We start from the raw sequence: 13205 nt of genomic DNA, 5'->3' as shown, positions 1-13205 counted from the left end.
TCCCAAATGGGAACATGCAGAAACGCATCTTTTATATCGATGGAAGCTAAAAACTCTCCCTCTTCCATCCCTGCAATGACCGTCCGTAGAGACTCCATTTTGAACCTCTGGACTACCACCTGCTTGTTTAAAAGACCTGAGGTTCAGTATAGGGCGAAAAGTTCCGTCCGGTTTCTGAACCAAGAAGAGATTGGAGTAGAACCCCTGACCTCTTTCCTGCACCGGAACCACCACTCCCACTCCCTGAAGCTTCGACACTGCATCCAGCAGGGCCTGACGTCTGAGGGGACAAGCGGGCACCGGTGAACAAAGGAAGGAGCGAAAGGAGTGAAAACGAGCTTGACGAGGTCCAATGGGAAGAACATTACTCTTACCCCCTGTGGCTACGTCAATCACTTTCTCAAGCTCCACCCCAAACATAGTGACTATCAAAAGGCAGGATTTCCAAGGACCTTTTTGACTCGGCATCCGTCGTCCACGAACGTAACCATAGGGAACGTCGTGACACAATAATAAGGCCGCCAATCTTGGCATTGACTGCTACTGCATCCATGGATGCCTGTCCTACATAATTCGCCGTCTCCTGAATGTGTTCAGCGAGAACAAGGAGATCTGGCAGCAGAGCATTACTCTGAATGGCCGAAACCAACTGCTCCGCCCACATCTGTACCGCTTTATTTGCCCATGCAATTGCCATAGTGGGTCTAAACAAGCTGCCGGAAGCAATATATGCAGACCGGAGACCATCGTCACACTTTTTGTCTGTAGGGTCTCGGATACTCTCTCTCCTGGGTAGGTATGGCAGAGGAAGAGGACAACCTGACGATCGGTCTATCCACCTTAGGAGACGCCTACCATTTAATCGAATCCTCTGCAGAAAGAGGGTAAAGATTCTTAAATCTACCCGGCATAACGAACGGTTTTCCTGGATTTAACCAAGCGTCCGTCACTATCTGCACCATCTCTGAAGACGGTGGAAAAGACATAACCTGAGACTGTCCTTTTGAAAATGGAGAAACCTGAGGGAGCCGATGGTGCAGGGTCAGATAAACCTAAGGTATGCCTAATACCTAACACCAGACTCTCAATATTACCTATCGAGGTGGACATAACACTCAGTGAGTCTTCCTCCTGAGTACCCAATTCTAAATCCCCATCCTCATCTGATGGGATATCTGAGCCTGGGCTACGACCCTGGTTTACATCTAAAACCCTTTTAGCTCTGTGGGAGACCGCAAGTAGGCGATCATCACTCTGAGTTAAAGAACTCTGTGAGGATGTGCCTGCACATTCCACCTGGTCACCCCCCACCCCCCAGCTTCTACATGTGTGGAGCGCTGCTCTGCAGTGAGAGATACCCGAGTGTTTGCAACAGGATTCTGATGTACCTCTGCAGCCTGTAACATCACCGCAGTAAATTTTTCCATGGCAGAGGCAAAGGACTTAATCCAAGGCGGCTCTTTCATGGCTATTGGTGTTTGTGCTGGGGCGGGACACTCCTGAGATCCGGCCTCACAAGCAGCACAAAGGGAACCTTTGTCATGCTGTCCTACAGGAAGTTTTACTTTACATTTGGTACAAGTAAAATACATTGCAAATTCTCCAGAGGATCCCCTATCAGAGGTCCCTTTGTTAGACATAATTGGCCAAAATACAGTATGAACTGATAAGAACTAGACAAATAAATAATTATTGTCTAAACAGTTAATGTCAAAATACAGCAATACACGATTTGTAGCCAGATCTATATACCCGGGTACAAATCTGCCCCAAAGTAAAGTTAACCTATCCTGCTAGGCAGAACAATCCACTATGAATGTTTAAAATGTTTTTGTACACAAAACAGACACAGAATTAACGATACCAATCACAGAAGAGGTAAATGAGAGGAGAGAAGCGACATGCAGCTGCTCGATATGATGTGAAAATGGCGACTCCGCTGTGCAGGATCCTGAGAAGTGCGGGAAACGAAGGTCCTCCTCCAGGTCCGCCCCTCATAAAAATATGTCTGCTCCTCTCTAAGTTACCGAACAGCACATCTAAACTATGGCTGTCGGTAACTGCTCCACAACACGCTATGTTACAGTGCCCAGGCTCACGTGTGTTTTCTGCCCTCCTCATGCAGCGCCGCTCTCTATAATAGAGCGGAGCGCTAATGGACCCCCGCTGCTCATTGTTAGGGGAGGTGGGGGTATGGAGGAGGGGGCTTGCTGGCTAGTCTGTCGGCGGAGAGATATGGAACCTAGATCTCCCCCGCGCGACATATCTCCGTGGCCCGCTAAAAGAGGACTACCTCCGTGGGCACCTAAAGCCCTAATGGCATAACTGACATCTAACAGCTAGTTTCTAGGGAAGGAACTGCCGGCAAGACAGGTGCAAGGAAGACCCGGGCATCAGCCACTTGCGCGGGGATCAGGATGAAGGAAGCCCAGGACTATTCACCCTCTCTGGGACTTAGGATCGATCCCCGCGAGGCACCTCTGAGAATTTTTTTTAAATAAAAACGTGAAAATCTAATCACTAAACTAGGTATAGGCAGGAGCCTATACCAAACTCGCCTAACTCCTAAGGCACTAAAAAAAAAAAACTGAGGTATCTACAGGAGAGGAGAGGCATAGCAGAGGAGGGGAGTAAAAAACCATAAAGTTTTAGTGCCTGAACTCCCACACCCACTACTATAGCCCAATGTCTTGCAGTGTCCCCCAGTGGCAGGAGAGAGAAATACAGCATTTTTTCTATGAGGCGGAAAATTACACGAGCTCTGGCTCATCTGAAAGGGATCACTACAGCATCAGGACACACCTGCTCAAGTACCCTCAGTAGAGGAGCATCATTTCACGATTATATCCGTGGCAGATGTGGTAGGGAAGGGACACGTGCTCACCTCCTCATGATGTGGATAAGCCAAGGGAGATTAGCCTAGCACCACCGGCAGGTGTGTCCAGTAAAAGGCCTTCAACTTGGCGCGCTTAGCATAAAGCGTACAGTTTTGACAGACTAGAAAGCAATTTCCAGCACAAGTCTAATAATACAGTGGCAGCACTCCACCAGTCTGTCTGGCATTATTTTCTTCATCAGACCCAACAGATCAGACAGCATGCAAGACAGAAGATTCCAGCAGTCAAGCCTTTCGGACTGGAGACCATGCAGCAGCTGTCTAAGTGCAGGCTCTGGTATGGGGCTGTAAAAGGAAAAATAGAAAGGGGCAGTTGAAGCTCACACACAGGAAATACAAAGGAGAGTGAGCCCGCAGACAGGTAAAGTTCCCAGCAACCAGACATAAGGTCGCCCTTCAAACTATTCCTCTCCTGTGGGAGAGGGAATTGAGAGAGTTAATAGGAGTTGCAAAGCTGAGGGGTGGTAAGAGCAACTTTCTTAGCCCCCCCTCTCCAGTTTGGAAAGGGGAGCTCACTTACCTGCTGACACTATGCATGGTACAGCACTAGGTGCCCGAAGTAGGAGTGCAGCACAAGTGTGTTTCAATCACTACCTGCAGTGGCTGCTTCCCCCTCTGAGGTGAGCCCACGGTAAAAGGGGTGACGGTAGGAGGATCAGAAAGGCACCTCTTCACCCCACTCCTGGCATGATGCAGCCATAAAGGCTCTATGGATACCAATGGCAGTTTGCAAAAAATTAAATAAAAAGCCTATAAAAAGATGGCTGCCATGATCAGCCAAAGAAGCACCTACTCCAGTGAGGTACTCTATATATAAAAAAAAAAAAAAAAAAAAAACCACAAAAAAAAACACACACCCAAAAACTGGAGTTAATTGCAGCGAGGGGGTATAGTGGAGTTCAACATCTTTATATTCCCCATGGTAGCAGTGTTCCCAAATTGGATGACTGGTAAATTGTCTCATATGCCATTATGAAGTCACTAAGTGAATTGATGAACTGCATTCTCTTACGTATTTGCTTTGATAACAATATGGCTGCATGTATTCTGTCAGGTTGATGGGAGAACTTTGAGACTGGCCTGTGCTTACTATGCATGCGATTCTCTCCACATGACAAATAAAAAGTTGTATGATGTACTGTGCAGAACTCTTTATAATGTTCCATAAGAAAGCCACTTTGCATTTCCATTTGCATACTTACAGTTTGATTTTCCAGAGACAAATGAGAAAGCAGCAATATTTTCAGAGAGGGGGTCTGGCTGCATAACAACAGCATCAAGTTGTGCACTCCACACCACTGAAAAAGTATAAATTTGGAAAGTGTTATAATCTGAGCTAAAAAAAATATATACACTTAAAATACACTTTCACAAACATAAAACTAATTTTATTCTGCATCAGAGACTTGGTCTACATATGTGGCTATTAAAAGGGTGTATTTAAGAGATTACCGTGTGCGTTTTTGTTACATTTGTTTTTCTTTATTATGACATCCAAGTGGATGTAATTACATATTCCAATGCAGAGTTGAATTTGCACAATTTGGTGCAAACCACATTCAAATATTAGGTGGTCAAGATCAGATACATGCCATTACAACCAGGCTTAAAGAGGAATAAGTCTTACCCCTAGTTGCTGATGCTCACATATATTTACATAGCCTACATTACATGGCCTATTTTTTTTAATGATTCCACATAGATACATACTCCTACCACAGATTAAAAATGTAGCAAAATAGGAGAAGGACTTAAACAGAGGATTATGTATAAGAAATAATTGGCAGCCTGGTCCATTTTATAGGCAGGGGAAGAGCATTAAACAAATACAACCACAGAACGTTTAAATGCCATCCTATGGCTGCTGCGCTAGAGTAGCTATTAACAATGGAGTATGCAGTAAAAAATAAATTTTACCTATTTCACAGGTACTCCAATCGGCTGTTGGGCTCCAAGAGCCGGGTGGCAAGGAAAAACAGCCAAGTGGAGCACATAGGTACTGGTGAGAACACTGGCAAGGTTGACCTAGAGACACTGTCTTCATACTAAACATAACAAACAGAACAAAAGGGAAATGCAGCCCCGGGTCTATATATTTTTTTTTTGTTACGTTTGACTCAAATCACCACATTAGTTTCTTCCTAGGATACCCAGTGCCTGAGATACAAGTTCTTTTAGGGCCTTTTATTTTTTGGTACAACTATAAAAAGTTGCATCCAAAGTCCTGACAGCCAAAAGAAATGTCATTTTGCCTAGTCATTAAAACGGGCCTTTTCCAAAGGGTTTCAACCCATGTTGTGTAATGAATAAATATAATGAAGGTAGGCTGTTACACATAATGTACAACAAAAATAAACACTTACAGGCACAAGTGAGTAGATCCCAACAACTTATAAATCCACTGTCAGTTGAAGCAAGAAAATATTTGGAGGAACTCATTTTTCCAAAACATAGGCTCCTACAGAAAATATAAAGAATAAAAATGATTTGACACCATCATTACATTTGTAGGATGACAGCATTCTTATTTTAGAAAACACAAAACATTTCAAATTGTGTAAGATTTAGACTTGTTAGATGTAGTGATTTTATTAAGACCCAAATGGACAAAGCAGTGATGTCCGGCTGTGCACAGTGCTGACCAATACAGTACAGAATCTCCTCGCATCTCTATAAGATAAGAGGGAAAAACGAGCTGAGATTTGCCAAAGAAAAACCCCCAGAGGTTATGCGTCTCCAGACTGTTCGAGACATTGCGGCATATTGAATACCTCCCATAATCTAATTATACTTTTATTTCAAATGCAAAACAAATAAATAAACATACTCCCATTGGTTTAGGTCACATCTCTTTACATAAAGGAGAAAAAAAAAATGAAGCAATATAAATGAATGAAACAAAAAAAAAACCTGAAAATTAAATAGGTCTTAAAGGGAAGCCATCAATTGAAAGAGCTCCTACATGTTCCAACTTCTGGATAAAAGGACTGCACGTCTATTAGAAGAAATAGACAAGTTAAACACCACCAACCTGCGTGCTTAGGAAATTAAGACTGCCACAAAATAATAACAGACTGATGAAACGGGTGGGTACTATACAACAAAAGTTGAAATCCCGACACTACTTACCCCAGCACGATTACAGCAAAGGCCTCATCGCCGACTGAGTGGAAACACAGCTTTAAACGGAGACTTTACTAAATTGCGGCAGCTAAAGATCCCGGAAGTGCTCGATGACGTCAGATTGAAGGGACACACTTTCATACGACCTCTTAAGGTAGTAATTTAAAGGAAGCTCTGCCTATACAATGTACATGGCTTATTAAACAACTTTGTACAAGCGGCGTTTCCTTAAGAGGTCATATGAGAGTGTGTCCCTTCAATCTGACATCATCGAACGCTGCCGGTATCTTCAGGTGCTGCAATTTACTAAAGTCTCTGTTTGAAGCTGTGTTTCATCTCAGTCGGCGATGAGGTCTTCGCTGTAATCGTGCCAGGGTAAGTAGTGTCAGGATTTCAACATTCCTAATAGTGACTACCACCGGAAGAAACAGCTGATGCACAAATTAAAACAGCCACAGAGAAAGTGTAGTAAATTACACTAAATAAAGAAAGCCCTGTAATAAATGCACAATGACACAGAGAACCAATTACCAATATGACATCTAGACTGATAAGGTGCTTAAGCAGTTACTAAATTGCTGACACTGTACTAGATGTCCCTCGGGTACTTCCACATGAACTAACAATCCAGAAAAGGGGAACAAAATAGAAATTCCTTAATGTTGTAGCAAAACAGCAAGGTATCAAGTCATAAGGACAATGAAGATATAAAGAATAGCAATGGAGAACGACTAAACCATTTATTTCTTGGACACTGAGTAGTCCTTATGTTACCCATCATACACTGCATTACAAATTTAGGCTGCAAGTGGTCAAGCAACAAAGCAAGCAAGGCAACAGTCCTGCTTGCATGAATGAAGCAAGGGTCCCCACACTTGTAAATAATTGACCTGGGCAAATATGTTCACTTCTACTGAAATAAAAGCCTACTACTACACTTATGATGATCCATGCAGTCATACGATAACTACTACCAAAGCACAGCAAAACATGAGTACAAAAAAATACAGCCAAACAAGAAATGGACCCACCAGTCTGGAGAACATTCTTACCATCAGACAGTATGAGGAAAAAAAAGAGGATTTTTACTCACCGTAAAATCAATTTCTCTTACTACACTGGGGGACACTGCGTTACATTGGGGTATAGTAGGTGGGACTGGAGTTAGGCACTTATAAACTTGTTTGTTTCCCTGACTCCTCCCCCACTATGCCCCTCCTCTGTAGCTGACTTCAGTTTTGTATAACCAAGCCAGGAAGAGAGAAGAAGCAATTTAGAAAGCAACACCAAAAACAGCACTACTTTCAGAGCAAGGGAGGGCGCGCAGTGTCCCCCAGTGTAGTAAGAGAAATTGATTTTACGGTGAGTAAAATTCCTCTTTTCTCTATCCTACCACTGGGGGACACTGCGTTGCATTGGGGAGCTACCAAAGCTGTGTCCAAGGGCGGGAATGCTCTGGAACGGCTGTGCGCAATGTTTTGTGTTCAAAACCCTGCATTTGTGAATGCAAAGGCATGCAACAAAGAAAACAATATGCAGCAGAAACAGACGCTGCCCCTCTCTACAACTGCGCCATTGAATGACGCTGTTGTGACGTACAAAAAGCAGCAACCCTCCTGGAAAGTGCACTGTAAAAGTCACTGGAACCTGCAGAGGGGTACAGACAGAATGTTGGTCGTGATGCAATGGCAAAAGACCACTTGGATCCTGCCCCGCCTCCTACGCTCTTTAGCGCTAAAGAGACTAAAAGGACATTAAATTCCTGCACAGGAACTGTGCGTACAAAAGCACAAACTATCTCCCGTCGGAGAAACGTTACACAAAAAGACGAGGCACAAGAATGATAAGCTGCAATCCCTGTGTCAGTGGAATGCAGGCACTAATTGACATAACCAATAATGTCTTGTACAACGCGCCACTAAGTTTCTAGTAAAGAAAATGAGGAAGAGCCATACACCCTCTCGCCCCAGATCCCCTACGAGATGTGACATTCAAGGGAGCATCCTGCATTGAGCTAACAACTCAATCCACGCAATGATATCCAAAGGATCACCATATACACTGATACAACAGCTTAAGCCACTCAGCGATATCTAAGGGAGCACTGATACAGTGCTTAAATCAATCAGAGATAAACAAGGGGGCACTCATTACATGAGCTAAACGGCTTAACTAACTCAGCGATATCTGAGGGAGCACTCATATAGAGAGCTAACAACGTAAGCCCGATATATATACCAGGAAGCACTCATACCATGAGCCAACAGCTTAACTAATTCAGAGAGTCACTGGAGGCCAAAGCAAACCCCCTGATGACGAGAACTAGACTCCCTGGAAATTTACAACCAACCAAAGGTGGGCTGATCATAAAGAAACCGCTTAAGCAAAACAACCTTCCGCTGAGCTAGACAGAGAGCCACGGAAGCTGCACGCTGAAAGAAGAAGGTCGTAGACCTAATAGAAGCCAGTTGGTAAAGAAAACTTTTAAAGATTCCTGAGTGGGACGTGTGAAATTCTAGGAATTTACACCAATCGAATATAGTTTCTAGCCCAAAGAAAACAGCTGAGGAAGAATCTCTACGGCTGAATTAAAAGGTAGCAACCATCTCCCTGCAAGGATTCTCTAGCCGAAAAGGTTAGCCATCCGACACCACAGAGTCAAACCAGATGATGAAAACAAAAAGAGCCGAACTACGAGAGGAGGCCGCTCTGGAAACGGGAAAAGAGGGACGACAACACAAGTCCCCTAAAACAGTAGAACACTGCTTTGCGAGACATACGGCGGACTACCAGACTACCTGGGATGCGCCCCCTCCTAGAAACTCTTGAACCCCCACGAGGAAATAGGACCTGTGAATCACCTGTACAACTCCTAAGTTATAAGGAGACCCGACTAGGCTATGGACAAATCCACCTGAGGGTCATTAGATTGAGAACCGATAGAGAAAACAGGTTAACATGTGAAAAGAACCTGGGCTCCCTCTCAGAGAGCCCTATGATCTAACCAGGAGAGCACAAAGGTATTACCCTGAGGTGACCCACTCTACCTGTTAAAGGATTGATTGCTAAGGCATTCGGCCCTCAATAACATTAATAATAATAAGTTTAGCTTGGCCCATAGGATGGCACAAGGAACAACCCTCCGACTGTACACAGGTCGTCTCCCTATCCTGCATTAGGATACGGGAATTGCATAAGTGCTACAAATATGCACCAGCACTGCATTTTGAGACCGAATCTCTACAGGTTTTCTGACCCTCTGTACAAGAAGAACAACTGACTCACTAATAAAAACAATATGACTAAGCACCACCCGAAAGGTAAATTAGTGAATTAGGGAAAAGGGGTGCTATGCACGTCCAAAGCCATGAAATCAGCCTTCCTTGATGAGAATCTCCCTGTTGAGACATGGGAGATGTTACGAATAAGGAGAGCCAAAGATACAAGTAGACACTTGGTATCCTATTTTGCAAAACAGAAACTCCTGTAACCGAAAGGAAATTCTGCCAGGAGCATTTTGGAACTGTGTAGAAAAGAGATGAGCGTGTTCTTTGGTAGGAAGCTACTGAAAACCCCAAACTAGAAGATAAGGCATAAGCCAACGCTTCTAGCGTGGTAGAACAAGCGAAAAGCTGGGTAGGCTCAAAGTGATCACCTGTGAACCCAATAATGCAGTCCTGCTTCTTGCTGAGATGCTGCAAGTATAAATGTTCTGGCTGAAAACGTCTAGCTGTAAGCTAAGCGTTGGTGTAATAAATAACTTCCACCTTCGGGGAATGTCCACAAATCTATGCATGTTTACCTGATTTCCACAGCACAAACTATAACCACCCCTGTAAGGCTAAGCCTGACTCGGAATGTGGCACCCTGTCCTCAGATCAACAGAGAGGATCAACGGATGGAACACGTAAACATCATGGCTTGGTGATGCTGAAATAAAACAAAGAAAGCACACCTACCGCCAGAAGCTTTTGGATACTCATTTGTAATAGAGCAAATTGAGAGTTCCGATATTGGAATGTAGTCCTGTGAGCATGTGGCTAACTATAGGTATCATAGCTGAATAGCTGTATGCCTACCAGCTATGATGCTGCTGGGAGAATACAAACCACCCCATTAACCCTAAATGAGAATAAAGTCTAGAGCACTTCTTCTGTTTGAAAGCCACTAGATAAAATCCTTTACCAGCCCCTGCTCTGTGTAGGAGGACTTTGTTGTCTGCTCCCGCCGGGGACAGCTGAATAAGAGAACTGAAGAGCCACAGGATAGTCACCAACAGGGATTACTTCCCTTGTATTGACTCTGGAGAGTTAGGGAAGGTGAAAACACAGCCAGCCTATTACTGTTTACCTGGTCTTTGAGAAAAGACAGACACCGAGTCTAAGATATGAGGAAAAACATTTTCCCAACTAGGGTGTCACTAAAGCTTAGGTTGAAAATTGAAAACCAAGTATAGACTGTTTGTCTTGCAAATGCGAAAACTGTATACAGTTTAAGCTGGTATTATCCACCTCGTGAGTGTAATCAGCAAGAATATTCCTCTCGATAGTAAAACAAGATGGAGATAGACATCCTCTGGTGAGGAATAAACTACATCCTTATTCTGACTGTAGCAACAGTCAAAGATAAAATTCTCTTCATCTGTGAAAGATGGTGAACAACAGCATCTTTGTCCGGATGGTATTATACCTGAACAGCGTAATGCAGCTTCTGTGTTAGCTGACAGATATAAGCTGTGTGGGAGCTTAACCAGCACAGTGTAAACATGTGTGGAAGCATGAGAAAGGGTATACTCACGTACAACTTAAAAAACACCTTAATGTGTTCGGCCACCAGAAGCGACAGTGATTTAGACCAGACCTGTTTCTGCAAAACAGCCGACACCGAAATGAGAGCACCCTGTTTGTAGACCCTAGCCCCGCAGTCTGTGCAGAGGCATTCGGGCTAGGCTGAAGAAAAGATAATTCAAAAATTACATTTCGCACATATATAATGGGGCAGCACGGTGGCCTAGTGGTTAGCACTTCTGCCTCACAGCGCTGGGGTCATGAGTTCAATTCCCAACCATGGCTTTATCTGTGTGGAGTTTGTATGTTCTCCCCGTGTTTGCGTGGGTTTCCTCCCACACTCCAAAAACATACTGGTAGGTTAATTGGCTGCTATCAAAATTGACCCTAGTCTCTGTGTGCGTGTGTGTGTGAATTTAGACTGTAAGCTCCAACGGGGCAGGAACTGATGTGAGAGTTCTCTGTACAGCGCTGCGGAATCAGCGGCGCTATATAAATAAATGGTGATGATGATGATGATGTCACTCCTATTTCCCAGTTGATCCGTCAGAAAAACATAAGGAAATGGTAGGCAAAGTAACAGGAAATAATATTGTCTAACAACATATTTTAAAGACACATATACACATAAACATATAAATATGTATCAATTTCAGAGTGTGCCAACCAGTGAGTAATCTACTACTGGAAGTGTCACCAATTGTAGGCTGATATAACAGCAATAAAAAAGACACAAAATAAATCTGTTCTATATTTTAAACAGGTAATATATATATATGTGCTATTATGGAAATAGAAACCACAACACCATGTAATCAAAACCGTGTATATCTCAGATTAGCCACAGCTCCTGATGTACACATACATATTGCAATACAGACCAACCAGTCTACCACGGGATAACACTGTTTATTAATTTTGTGCCACATAAATAATGTAGAGCATATAAAACAGCGTGTTTATTACCCCCTAGGTAATTCCTGAGACATACCGCATATCTGGAAAACTGTATAAAAGTTACCCAGCCACAATACTTGGGAACTGAGGCTATACATAATAAAAGGGATTTTATATATACAGAACTCCCTTTACCAGACTTATGGAAACATTCCATCCACAGTCACCATATGGAATATCATACAGATATGTATTCCCATATCAATGTATATCTGCCTTAAAAGAAAAATATGTCACAGGAGGATAGGAAACTACCAATATTGTCAAATAGGTAATCCTATAATATATACAGCAGTCACAGGATCCTGACATAAAAGTCCTGACTGTGTGACAAGTAGGCTGACAATCGTTTACAAATATGATTAAAAACGATCCAACATTACCAGGTGAAGAGAGGCAGAAGTCAGGAACAGCATGCACTGATGTGTCTGCTCCGGATCCAAGATGGCCGCCGTTCGCGCCATTAGGGAGAGAGGGGGAGGTGCACTCCCCCCTCCTAACATGTCCGCCTCTGCTCACCGCCGCTCAGCCCATATACAAAATATGGCTGCAGCCGCTGGAAGTGAGAACGGCCGCTCTGCCATGCCCAGGGTGCGTGCGGTCTCACTGACAAATTTAATCGCCTCCTGAGAAAGCGATTCTTGTCCTCCTTCTCCCCCACTGCTCGTTGTCTAGGGGTGGAGGAGGGGGGAGGCTGCCGGCAAGTCTGCGGGCGGAGAGGAGAGGTGGAGATACCTTCACTCCCGCCCGCATGTTTAAACATGGCCGCGGCCGTCTATATGGCCGAATATATAATAAAATATGCCCCAAATTAAAAGTTTGCCTTTAAAGGCATAATTAAAGCAAATTAAACATGGCCCATTTGCTCGTTTTTCTAAGGGACGACTGCCGGCAGAGGTGCAAGGGAAGCGTGCTGCTTACCTGCGCTGGAACTCAGAGTGAAGTAATCCCAGGACTATTCACTCCTCTGGGTCTTGGCATGGAGTCCAGCGCTGCACCTAAAAGGAAGAAAAATAAAAACAGGAAAACCTAATGCTAAACTAAGTATAGGCAGGAGCCTATACAGAAGTGACCTTTCTCCAGAAGGCACTTACAACAACTGAAGTCAGCTACAGAGGAGGGGCATAGTGGAGGAGGAGTCAGGGAAACAAACAAGTTTATAAGTGCCTAACTCCAGTCCCACCTACTATACCCCAATGTAACGCAGTGTCCCCCAGTGGTAGGATAGAGAAAAAAAAAAAAAGAGACTCAAGCCCTGAAGAAGAGGACCCTCCCTATTAGAGTATATATCTGGTAATTAGCAGATTTACTTAAACTGGAACCTTAAAGTGGAATTTGCTTGTAAACTCACAAATGTACATTGCGAGATATAGGTGGTTTATTCACTGCAACGGACTATGATAGCATACCCTATAGATTTCTTGTAGAAACATCTTTTGATG

General features: G+C 43.7%; 1 protein-coding gene across 2 annotated transcripts in view; it reads right to left on the bottom strand.

Moving 5' to 3' along the window:
• The window catches only part of WDR75 (WD repeat domain 75), a 123333-nt gene that overhangs the window by 26394 nt on the left and 83734 nt on the right, over nt 1-13205 (bottom strand). For both annotated transcript variants that reach the window (XM_075180016.1, XM_075180017.1), the window contains 2 exons: nt 5260-5354; nt 4099-4194 (listed from right to left, as the gene is read on the bottom strand). In XM_075180016.1, the coding sequence (XP_075036117.1) occupies nt 4099-4194; nt 5260-5354 (191 nt within the window). The remainder of the gene's footprint in view (nt 1-4098; nt 4195-5259; nt 5355-13205) is intronic.

This window comes from Mixophyes fleayi, chromosome 7, assembly GCF_038048845.1.
Source record: "Mixophyes fleayi isolate aMixFle1 chromosome 7, aMixFle1.hap1, whole genome shotgun sequence".
Taxonomy (NCBI): Eukaryota; Metazoa; Chordata; class Amphibia; order Anura; family Limnodynastidae; genus Mixophyes; species Mixophyes fleayi.
Note: the sequence above shows the minus strand (reverse complement) of the source record. Positions and strands in the feature narration are given on the sequence as shown.